Source organism: Cryptotermes secundus, unplaced genomic scaffold (genome assembly GCF_002891405.2).
Source record: "Cryptotermes secundus unplaced genomic scaffold, Csec_1.0 scaffold223, whole genome shotgun sequence".
Taxonomy (NCBI): domain Eukaryota; kingdom Metazoa; phylum Arthropoda; class Insecta; order Blattodea; family Kalotermitidae; genus Cryptotermes; species Cryptotermes secundus.
Window position 1 is genome coordinate 1,629,746 of NW_019742556.1, and position 12,134 is coordinate 1,641,879.

General features: G+C 38.8%; 1 protein-coding gene across 6 annotated transcripts; it reads right to left on the minus strand.

Annotated features, from left to right (window-relative positions):
* Positions 1–11,846, minus strand: LOC111873330 (nudix hydrolase 8). 6 transcript variants are annotated; one of them, XM_023867963.2, is made up of 6 exons: positions 11,571–11,844; positions 10,020–10,198; positions 9,177–9,268; positions 7,656–7,866; positions 6,355–6,557; positions 1–438 (listed from the first exon to the last, which is right to left on the minus strand). In XM_023867963.2, the coding sequence occupies exons 1-6, from the start codon at positions 11,693–11,695 to the stop codon at positions 196–198; spliced, it is 1,053 nt and encodes a 350-aa protein (XP_023723731.1). In that variant the 5' UTR covers positions 11,696–11,844; the 3' UTR covers positions 1–195. The 6 variants fall into 6 exon arrangements, with proteins under 6 accessions (XP_023723731.1, XP_023723734.1, XP_023723733.1 ...); XM_023867966.2 differs by having other exon boundaries at positions 11,429–11,844; XM_023867965.2 differs by having other exon boundaries at positions 11,384–11,844.
* Between the last annotated feature and the right edge of the window lie 288 nt (positions 11,847–12,134).

The window sequence follows — 12,134 nt, forward strand, 5'->3', positions numbered from 1 at the left end:
TGAGGAAAAATATGTTTTTATATTCTTCGAGTCTTACTGATATAGCACACTATTAGCCAGACTGAAGCGTTCAACACTAGTAAAGATCTACAGATTTCTTGGAATCCACAAGAGATGCAACCATAAACCTAAAATTCCATGATATCCCAAACAGAAAACAATGCTTTAAGAAAAACCACTCTCTACAGTGTTACTTTAAGGTACCATGTAGCCCTCCATTCTACAGCATGATGTCTCATGAGGCTTCCTGTATAATTCTTCACTGGAAACTGCATCTGGATTGAAGTCAATGCTGTATACACACTGGGGTTTTTGTAGCAATGGATGAATGTCTTTCACACATTCAACAGTTACTCTGTTTTTTAGATATTCTAAGTACTTCCTCACAAAAAATCGATTTGTTTGATGAACATTTGGATGACGTAAAAAATCTTCAACCTGAAAACAGTGAAAGAAGAATAGCAGAATATATATTGGATAATGAACCTTCATGTTCCATAAATCAGAAGTTCTTGAATAGCTGCACAGTTGGCAGCTTCTCAAGAAATGCTCAGCTCCATGAGTGAGTGATAATGCATTTTGTATATGAGTACACAGTACTGAACTGAAATTCATTCAGGATGGCTTCAGCTCTATTTAAAAGTAGCAGGACAGTCACAGATCCTTTATAAAAGAGGCGATATGACATCCCTAGTTATTTATGAAAAAACTCAAAGAAACAAGAATTACTTTACACTTTGAAAATGTCTTAGACTGAACCAGTGCCAGGATGCAACAAAGTATATAATGTTGAAGTGAAATTAATATGTTAATTGTAATTTTGTTAAAACTGCTAATTTTTCTAGGTTATTTTATGACACTTAAGGTAAGGTAAAGTTGTCCTTCTGCTTAATTAATTATGTAATTAAGCACCACACTATGAAGATGTATGTGGGAGTGGAGATATAGTTCAACCATTCTTGCCCTTGGCACTAAATGGAGGTGAGGGGTCAGATTCACGCCCTAGCCATTTATCCCTGAAGAAAGAGCCCCTGGTATCAATTGGGTACGAAGCAGGGTGGCACCCAGAGCTGGTCTGGATGCTTCGAAGTAAAGAAAAATCTCTTGCCCCTGCCAGGAATTGAACCCCAGGCATCCAGCCCTTAGCCCACTGCTATACCAAATGAGTGATCCCAGCTTCTGTCCTCTTTTCTTTTTTATTTTATAACACTTTCACTATCTAAACAATAGACAACTGTGTAAATAGTATAATTCTATAAAGCCTTCCCTTGAACTTACTAAAAACAGAAAAGATAAATTGAAGACATGAGGATCGCTTAAAGGTAGAATGTTTCCAGCTATTATGTCTAAATGGAGCAAAGTTCTTTTTCAGAAACTAATAGTTACTCAGCTAGTAAAAAAATTCCCTACCTCCTATGAAACTCAATGAGTCATTACTGTATTCACAAGAAACTGCCACTGGTTTCTTCTCTCAGCCACATGAATTCACTCTATATCTTCTTATCATACTTCTTTGTGATCACTGTTAATACTATTCTACCGCCTATGGACAGGTCCCATCCATGTGTGAGACATGCATCAGCCATCTCATTCTCTTCAATTTTAAAGCCCTGACAATATGTGGTACACAGTAAAAATGATGAAGATCCTCATTATGTAGTTTCCTTTAGCATTCTACTCCTCCTTCCTTCCTTCCTTCCTCTTATGTCCAAATATTTTCCGCAACACTTCAGTCTCGTAAGTTCTCAATCTGTGTTCCTCTCTTAATGTGACAGACCAAGTTTCACACCCATACAAACAACAGGTAAAATTATATGTTTTATTTCCAGTATTGTTGTAAAGTTGTGTGTTATTTTCAAAATTATTAAGACAATTTAATAAATCCATTATAATCAGAATCTTTTTCATTAGCAAAGCAATCATTTCACAAAACTCGCCCACTCATTATTCACTAATCATCCCAACATTTTATGCTACCGAAGGCATTATTAAATACATCATAAATAAATAGATGCACAACTCAGTCACGATTATATTCATATGTATAATAAACAATACATGGATTATAAACCTCCCATTTAAAATATAAAAATAGTTGTATATAGATCTGTAATTACTTGCAAAGTTCAGATTTACTGTTATTTCTTACTGCACCCCCTGATCGTGAGCAGTTAATATACATGCACTTCAATACTGTAACCTGAAGATAATTTGACAGTCCAATTAGTTTCATTAGGGCCAAATCCATCATTATTTGAAATTCACTTGTTATTGCATCCACACATAATAGATTTTGGTACAGTTTCTCAGCATTCGTTTCACACTGCTTGAAGGATATTCTGATCAGCTTACAGGTCAGTTCTTAAATCAAGACCCCAGGGACTTGCAAGCACCATGTTGATATCTTCCTACAAGTTGCTTCTTCCTTTCGAAGTTGTATCTGGGTTGAAGTCAATGCTGTATACACACTGGGGTTTGTTTAATAAGGGATGAATACTTTTTGCACACACAATAGATGATTTATTTTTCTGGTATTCTAGGTATTTCCTCAAAAAGAAACGACTGGCATCAGTAACATTTGAATGTTGTAAGAAATCTTCAATCTGAAATCATGAACATGAGCGCTGTAGCATATAACAGTATGCTTGTATTTTACTATAGATTCTGAATGAATTACCCACTGGTAAATAAAGACCCGCATTCCCATACCTTTAACCATCATAGACAAAAATGTTAATAAATCATTAACAAATCAATGTAAGATTTGAGATTCGCACAGAAGTGACTAAAAAGATTCCTGTCTTCTGGGATCTGATGCTCTATAGCCTGGTAGATATTTATTGATGTTTTGCACAAAGAGTTCCTGGCTACAGATCCAGAGGTCCCAGGTTCGATTACCGGAGCTACCAGATTTTCTGACTAGTAGTGGGTCTGGAACGGGATCCACTCTGCCTCGTGAGGATAACTGAGGGGCTATTTCAAGGAAATAGGGGCTCCGGTCTAGAAAACCGAGATTAACGGCCGTGGGGATCTGTTGCACTGACCACACAACACCCTCTGTCCACTAAAGTTGGCACTAACTTCGCTGACAAGCGGCGGTCGCTCGGTCAGTATAGCTCGCTTACGGACTTCAGGCCATGGAGTTTGTTTTTTGTATACAGGCTCCATCTTCTATCTTAAGTGTCTACCAAACTACAATGGTGTCACATTACAAAAAAAACAGTATTTTTCAGTTTTAGTGAATCAACAAATTAAAAGCTCATAATGTACATTTTTTATTGAGGATATCCCCAAGAATATCTCAACACTTCACTAGCAGAAGAAGTAGATGTGCTAAACTTCGGGTCAGGCCTGTACATGAATGTGATGAAATTTAAGAGAGCAACATTTCTGGAGGCCATGCCATAGCTCAAGCAGTTAGTCACTGGCTTTCCACCGCAGCAGCCTGGGTTCGATCCCGGGTCCGGTCAAGTGGGATTTGTGGTGGACAAATTGGCACTGGGGCAGGTTTTCTCCAAGTACTTCGGTTTCCCCTGCCAATCTTTATTCCACCAACTGCTCCACAATCACCCTCACCTATCATCTGGGGCTGGTACAATAGGCCATAAGTGGCCCCAGTACAAGGGACTTACTTAGTCCCACCCCACTAGCAATAAAAAAAAACATTTCTGGAAATTGTAATATGAGAGACTATTACAGCCTCTATAAAAGAGAAACTATTCACTGAAGACTTGCAACATTAATCAGTATGTTTTAATGGTTCTCAGTTTACTTAATAACACATTCTCAACTGCATAAGTCATGTAGTAGCAACTCGATGGAATATTATTTTACAGTAGGTTTAGATCCTGAAGTGCATTAACCTTCATCCTTATATCACACCACTCTAACAACCTATGTGCCAGTCATGCAGGCCTAATATGACATTTTTATAACATAAATACCATTACTGCCTAATTAAAACCCATGCCATAGTAGCTCTAGATTTAAATTCCCTATTTTCAGACATCAAATATAAAAACAACCACAGCTAAGCATTCTCTTCCTTGGGAATTACTTGTTATAATTATAAAATATTAGGCATTTTTCACTAAAAGTTGTTTCAGACACCCCTTGCAGAATCTTCCTAACTCCTTACCCATTCTGGATTTTGATAACATTTTTTATGGGAGATTCTTCCCAAAATTTGGCAATCAAATATCAATTTAGAAATTACTGGTCATTTACAGCCAGTACTTCAGCTGAACAAAACAAACTTTTATATTTCACAGAGTTACTGGGTTTTCGGACATTTTTTCGTCGTCTGGTATTCTAGAGAATAGAAAACACGTTTCAGAAACTGGATCTCTTTCTGTCCTCAGGTGAACGGGGAAGAAGACACCTACTCAATTGGGCCCCTTAGAAAGAGGTAATCTCAATCTTTTTGTGAATTATTTTACAATACTGTCAGCAGCAAAAATACATAGTTTTAAATAGCAGGTTGATAGATGTAAAGGTAAAGTTTCCCCTGTGCTTATCTAATTAAGCACTACACCATGAAGGTGTATTGGGAGTGGATGCATAGATCCACATTTTCTTGACCCCAACCCTAGTTGGAGGTGAATGGTGAGCTTCACGCCCATGCTGCTTTATGCCTGGGGAAAGAGCCCCCTGTACACATTGGATAGGAGGTTGGGTGGACCCCAGAGCCAGTCTGGACGAATTGCAGAAGAGAAAATTCTTGCCTCCACCGGGACTTGAACTCTGACCCCTTGGTTGTCCAGCCTGTAGCCAGTCACTATACTGACTGCTCTATCCCAGCTCCTAAATAGCAGGACAGATGAACAAATTGGTAATGATCTAGACGGAAGTGGACATGGTTCAATCAACATACTATCCTGAAATTTGCCTGGAGGGGCTGAGGAAAAAAAACAAATAACCTCAGTCATGACAGTGTCCTGGCAAAGATTTGAACTCATCACCTCATAAATACCAGTCCGGAGCAGTATATTTATTGTTTTATACACTCATTCATTCATCAGTAATCTGTCAGACAACAGGTCCACAGTCTCTTTCAAAACAGTTCCTCCACTTAATGCGATCTTCTGCTTTTGGAAAGAGGCTATCCAGGAAAAGTGATATTGTGGTAGTTTTTCCATTTGCTTTCCACATCGCAGTACAACAGCCATTCAAAACACTCTGGTCACGCCTGTTGCTATATGAACTTGAAACATCTCGAGCATCATTTGTTCTGTGCTTCAAGTCACTGCTGATGACGCTGCTTCCGGCATAAGTTTTTGGTTTTTGGTGTCTCCCTTCGTCTGATGCCTATCCTTTGACCTGCCCAGCAAGGGAGGCCTTGCCAGTAACTACGCTACCGCTGGTATACCTCTTAGGGTCCTTGGCATACTCAAACCCCCTCACCACGATAAGGTGGAAACACCAACGAGTAGAAAAAATGTTTCAGACAGAATTTATATACCTACTTAGCTAATGAAGGTTCAACACTGCTAACACCGAAGCTCACCACTGAGCACAATACCAAGTCAGTTCTATCCACTGCCCATCCTCACAACTCCTTTCTGTAATATCTGTCTCAATGTTATGTTCTCCATCTCCTCAGCCACCCAAATGACCACCTTCCCAGAGGTTTCTCCACCAAAATTCTCTATGCCCCATCTGAACTACATGTCCAAACCACTGTAGCCTACATAATCATAACAATGGGCAACTTATATAATTTTTACATAAACATGTACTTTCTGGTCACCTGAGACATCATTTAGGTTAGCCCCCACCAACCTCCTGGAGCCTGGGTAGCTCAGTCAGTATAGTGACTAGGCTATGGGTTGGATGGCTGAGGAATCAGGGTTTGATTCCTGGTGAGGGCAAAGGATTTCCCTCTTCTCCACAGCATTCAGACCAGCTCTGGAGCCTACTCATCTCCATATCCAATGGGCACTAGGGACTTCTTCCCTGGGGGGTAAAGTGACAGGCATGATGCTGACCACTCACCTCCATCTAGTGTCAAGGCCAAGAGTGGTGAAGCTATAACTCCACTCCCCCATACATCCTCATGGCACAGTGCTTAATTAAGTAGAGAGACAACTCTAATATTACCCTTACTCCTCTGGCCCCTTATCACAGAAAGGTATCAGAGATGTAAATTTTCATGTCATGTGCTGATTCATAAAATGAGATTTTCTTTTATGTAATCAGTGTGAAGAAAACACATTACCTTAATACAACTGAACAGTACCTAGATGGAGACAGGGCCCACTGTTTTTGACCTAAAATGAATGGCCATCAAAAGTATCAGTGCCTAATTCAAAAGCGACCAATGTCCTACATACATTAATCATACTGCTACAATACCTTCATCCATTTACAAGCTGCTATCTCTCTGTTGCATTTACTTATTTCTTCAGAAATTGGTTTCAGACCCACAATGAAGTAGATGTCCGAGCACTTGAACATTCCATGATGGGTGTGTCGTAAGGAAATGAGAAACTGAAATTCTGTTTTCACATTGGTTTCCTCAAACACTTCTCGGACTGCCGCATCTCCAATATCCTCACCTTTACAAAACAATACCAACAGATGCTTATAGAACTGAGCATTATCATATTTGCCAAGGTGAAACAATATTCAAAATTAGTGTTTTTAATTAGTTCTACAGTCTTATGTGCAACAATTTATTTAAACTTAATAAAAGATATTCACTTTAAAAGTTTTCATGATATGTTTCGACCAAAGTGGTCATCATCAGGTGTTAAAAAGTTGTGGTTGAGGAAACTGCTGTCTTTCTGCATTGATGTATATTTGTTGATTTATGGACCAAATAATTGGAATATCTTAGAAGAGAAAATATATTAAACATGAAACTCTTTAAACTCTATTCATTTCCCAGGTGCGAAACCTGAGAAATTCCAAGCAATGCTGAAAGGAAAAGAAATGATACAACTTATGGAAACTGAATCCTATTCTTCAGTCTACTGCCTTTCACTTCATTGCCTCAGATGTTAACATGCCTCCTTGAAAAAAATCATGCAACACTTCACACAATGTTTCACTTCAAGGAGCGAAAAATTTGATTCACCACAACAGAGTAAGGATTTAGATTATAAGACAGGGCTCTGATATATTTCCCAAATATAAAAAGACCGAAGCCACATAGGAAAGCAGCTATGTAACATTCACAAAGATAAAGGTAAAGGTAAAGCTGTCCCTGTAACAGGCCATGAAGGCTCATAGGGCTGTGAGATGTCGAGGCTCCCACATTTTCTAGACAATCAGCTCACAGATTGCAGTGAGGTTGTCAGCCTTACCCACCAGCCACCCTTTATCCCACAGGAGAATTCCAGACACGCATTTCTGTTAGAAGCTGAGTTGATGCCAGGGCCATAGTGCAGCTGGAAGGATGAGGTCAAATGAAAAAAAAAAATCCACCTCATCGGGACTCAAACCCATGACCTTCCAGCTTGTAGCATAATGCCTCAACGAACTATACTACCATGTTCCTGACATTCACAAAGAACAGAAGATAAAATAAGCCCTACACAAAATGTCCAATTTAAATTGAGAAGGAGGTTACGTCCTGAAAGGTCAATGATGAGAGAAGAAACTAGAAAAATGTATGTCTACTTGATGAAAAAGAAGATGGCAGAGTGACTCACCAGGTTCTAGGTAGCCACCAGGGAATTTCCAATGTGGTATGGCAAAGAACTTCTCTTTCACCACCAGGATCTCATGTGCATCATTCACCACAACTGCACCGACACCAGTCATTGTGTGTGCATATGGTGGAATGTTGCACTCTTCTGCAGTGGGCAGCCAGCGATACATCATGACATATCCAGGTTTTGCATGATGGAACTGGAATTCATTCTAAAGTGCCATAAAAAAAGAGGAACAAGTTGTAGTATTTGCTTATTCAAGTCACAGTATATAAAACAGACATCCATCTACTTACTTTATATGGCTGTAAAGTGCAGACATACATAAATTACAAGTATATGAAAAGAAAGTGCTAAAGGAGACAGATGAACGCAAGAGACAAAAAGTAGGTGAGGAATTGAATACATTGCAAGAAACATGATTTCTATTTCTCACTCATATTATTAAAGTAAAGCACAATAGATCATTGAAGGTCGCAGTGCGGGGGCCGGTTTTTATGGCCCACCTCTCACATACATACATACATACATACATATTATTGAAGTAAAAAGTAAAGTTATCACTGCCTCTGTGGTCTAGTAGTCAGCACTCGTGGCTACAGATCCAGAGGTCCGGGTTCGATTCCCGATGCTACCAGATTTTTTCTGAGAAGTAGTGGGTCTGGAATGTGGTCCACTCAGCCTCATGAGGATAACTGAGGAGCTATTTCAATGAAACAGTGGCTCTGGTCTAGAAAACTGAAATTAATGGCTCTGGGGATTTGTTGCACTGACTACACAACACCCTCTATCCACAAAAGTTGGCACTGAACTTCACCGACAGCAGCAGTTGCTCGGTCGGTATAGTTCACTTGCTGACTAAAATCACGGAGTTTGTTTTGTTTGTTATCACTGTACTTAAATAAGCACCATAAAGACGTATCAAGGAGAAGAGATATAGATCCATACTTTCTTAACCTCAGCAGTAGGAGGTAAGTGGTCAAGTTCATAACCCTGGCATTTCACCCATCAGGAAAGAGTCCCTGGTATCCATATGACAGGAGGCTGGGTGAGCCTCATAAGTCTAGACACAATAAAATCTCTGTCATCACCAGGAATTAAACCTATACTAACTGGGCCATGCCAGTTCACTCTTTAAGACTGCTGAAACAGTTAAATCAAGGTTGCAATACTGAACATGTAGCTTTTATGTGTGTTTTCATGACTGTATTTTGGCAAAGAAATTTCTTAGACAGTGATCATTTGCAAAAGATTTGAAAATAGCATTAAAAAATATTTTACTGGGAAAGGTTTTGAGAGCATGAACAGGATTCAAGTGGCTCAGAATTTCTTTTCTATTCCATTCCAGTTTGCATTCTATTATAAGATAATTAAATTTTTCAACTAGTTATAAAACCTTCACTTTTGGAGAATAAATCCCATTAAACAAGTAATTGTGCCATGTTGTGGCACTTACACCCAAAAGTTCATTTTCATCAAATCTATTTCATTATCAAAGACAACTGCAAACAAACTGCACACCTCTGCAAGAATTGGAACCCAATCTGCATGTTCCAGCGTCACTTTGAACCAGATGCCACGGAAACTCTTCACAGTCCAGTGTTTCAGTGATGCTGGAAAATTGAACACACACCAATTTCAGTTTCAATTTCAAGTAGACAGAAATGTTTATTCACAGAAATCCTTTACAGCTGAAATAATTTCTGTGCACATGAGTTAAATATCTATACTCCAGAGGAAATGTATCATACATCAAACATCATCGTCTACATCACTGTAAGCCAGTACCTGAAAATGCAGTCTAAACTGAATTTCAGTGTATGGAACAATGACAACTCTGCTGAAGATAAGACTGGAAAGAAGAGTTCTGGGATACAAACCAGCATGAAAGGAGGTGGCAAGCAGAGGACAAGATGGAACTGATATGCTCCTCCGAACAAAAAGGTGATATGAAGAAAGCCGTCTTCTGGGATGTAGTGAGCTGTATAGAAATTGTATTAACCGACATTTCGGAGGAACGTATCACCTCCATCTTCAGGGTAGAAGACAAGAAGAAATCCGCGAGCAAACCAGCAGAGCAGGTGCAACCTCAAATCTTACAAAAAGGTGATAAATTAGAAAGGACAGGAGAGAAAGTGGAGACTAGTAAATGAGGTAAATATTGATTAATACTCTGTATTATCATAAATTCCATATTTGTATTAAGAAAAGTATTTGCATTTTTGAGCTTTAGGTTGAACGAGGTGGTGAAAGCAGGAATACCAAATCTGCTGGTTGCCAGAACTTATTTGGATATGGAGACCAATTCTGTATAAGATATATGGCTCATTTAAACAGTTATAATGTATCTGCACAGAACTGTACCTTCCAGCTTCTTAGGAAAAGCATTGACATCACATGGTTCTCTGGATGAATCAACTGTGATGCCACGGAATCGGTCCTCTTGCCCTTGGAACACTTGGTTTGAAGTAACACCCTCTACAGCAGTCATTGTTTTAATTAAATTTTTACAAACACCTTGACAAATTAATCTGGATTTACAGCTGTAACAAAGGAAAAACAGAACAATTTAGAATATACTGTGCAGGTAGTCACAGAATGAAGTATGTAAAACTAACATTACAATGAAAATTATTCTCAACAAAAGGAACCTGTAAAGGTTCGGCCACACAGAGCGCTACGCCATGTTTGCTACGTGCACTGTGTACACTCTGCGACGCAGCTAACATAGAGAACATAGCGTACGGAAGTCTGTGTGGCCCATCACATTGGCAATAAAGGGAGATATTTTTCTGTTCATATAGCTAACATAACGTACATAGCGCTCTGTGTGGCCAAACCTTAATTCGATAAGTTACTGAGACACACTAATTTCATGTGGTGTATAATGAAGTCTAATTTAGGACTAAAATTATAATCTGATTATCTGTTACAGTTGTTCAGTTACTTTACAATTACTGAGATCAAGGAGCCTGAATGACGTACAGTAGGACCACTGTTAAAAAGAGCTATGGAAGAAGTCATGGTATACTCTAGATACTAACCTTCTGATGGCTTATTTTTAATTATTATCTTGGCATATGCCTAAGGAAACTAAGACAACCGAAAACATTGTCAGTATAAATACTCCTTGCCTGGTTCCCTAACAGTGCATCTTGGTCACTAATTTTTTACAAAACAAAAGAAACTTAATAAGTGATTATTTTAATTCTTCCTATATTTATTATGAACAGATATAATGGGATACAGAATCACAATGTTGCAGGTTCCTCTCATTACAGCTACAATTTAATTTTGATGCTCTCTAGCCTGAGGCAATAGTTGATGAAGCAACTGAATGAATGCCAAGGCATTCATTCAGACAAGGACAAATAGCTAGCTGCACATTCATTTCCCTGTTGGGCTGCCTTGACATTTGTTTTTCGCTCCTATGCTAACATTTCCCAGGTTATGTGACAATGTAGTAATATATTACTTTATCTCAGTATAAACTAATACTAGCAAGAGCATAAACTCTCGCCCTTCTTAAAGACGGACCAACACTTTATGTGTAGTACAATAATATATAATTATCCTGCCAGTCAAACCAATAATGATCATTCTTCATAACCTGGGAGTCATGCTGCACAGCTGAGAACCAACATAAAACAGAAAACTTAAAATCAGAATGTTGCATATATTTTACAAACAACTGCAAAAAGTCGTCAAAATATTTTCAACATACTTACTTGCTCAATAATGATAAAAAATAGTAATGGGTAATGTTCACATACTTAGATATGGTTGATAAGCTTGGAAATAGCTCGTATAACGGCTCCACTAACGATTCCAAGTCTCAAATGTACATATTATAAATATGATTCGGGACTTATTGCTGTAAACTGTAGTTTTCATCTACACTAGCGAATGTCTTACTTTGTGTTGTTAAATCTGAAGGATTTGCAATAGGAACACTTCCCTCTGGTTCCAGGTCGTGTTATTTTCTGTACATTTACTACGAAGATATTTCCCTTTAATGACCTGCTGAGTATATTACACATTTACAGAGCAGCTTACTATTGTAATGGGAATATAACTGTTAACTTCGAACGTACACTTCTCATAATCTGAAACCGCTCTAATCAGTTATTAATCAGCTGACGAATGACAACATTCCAACTATTAGGCCGGGGGCACACCAAGGAAACTGGCAACCGCAATGCAATCGCGATTTCCGAGAATAATCGCCGATTTCAAGCAGGCAACTGGTTTCCAGATTAGCAGGCGCACACTGAGGAAACTTGCATTCGATTATAAGCACCATAGACGCCATAGACCACTGTAGGTCACGGTGCAAAGGCCGAGAGGGCCTACCCCACATACATTCATTTAGTTGCTCACATCAACTCAAGCGGGTGTGTCTACCCGCCAATTTCGTGCACTTCTCGTCTGCAATGTCAGATAATAATATTGATCCTATAATGATATGATGGTAGTTGA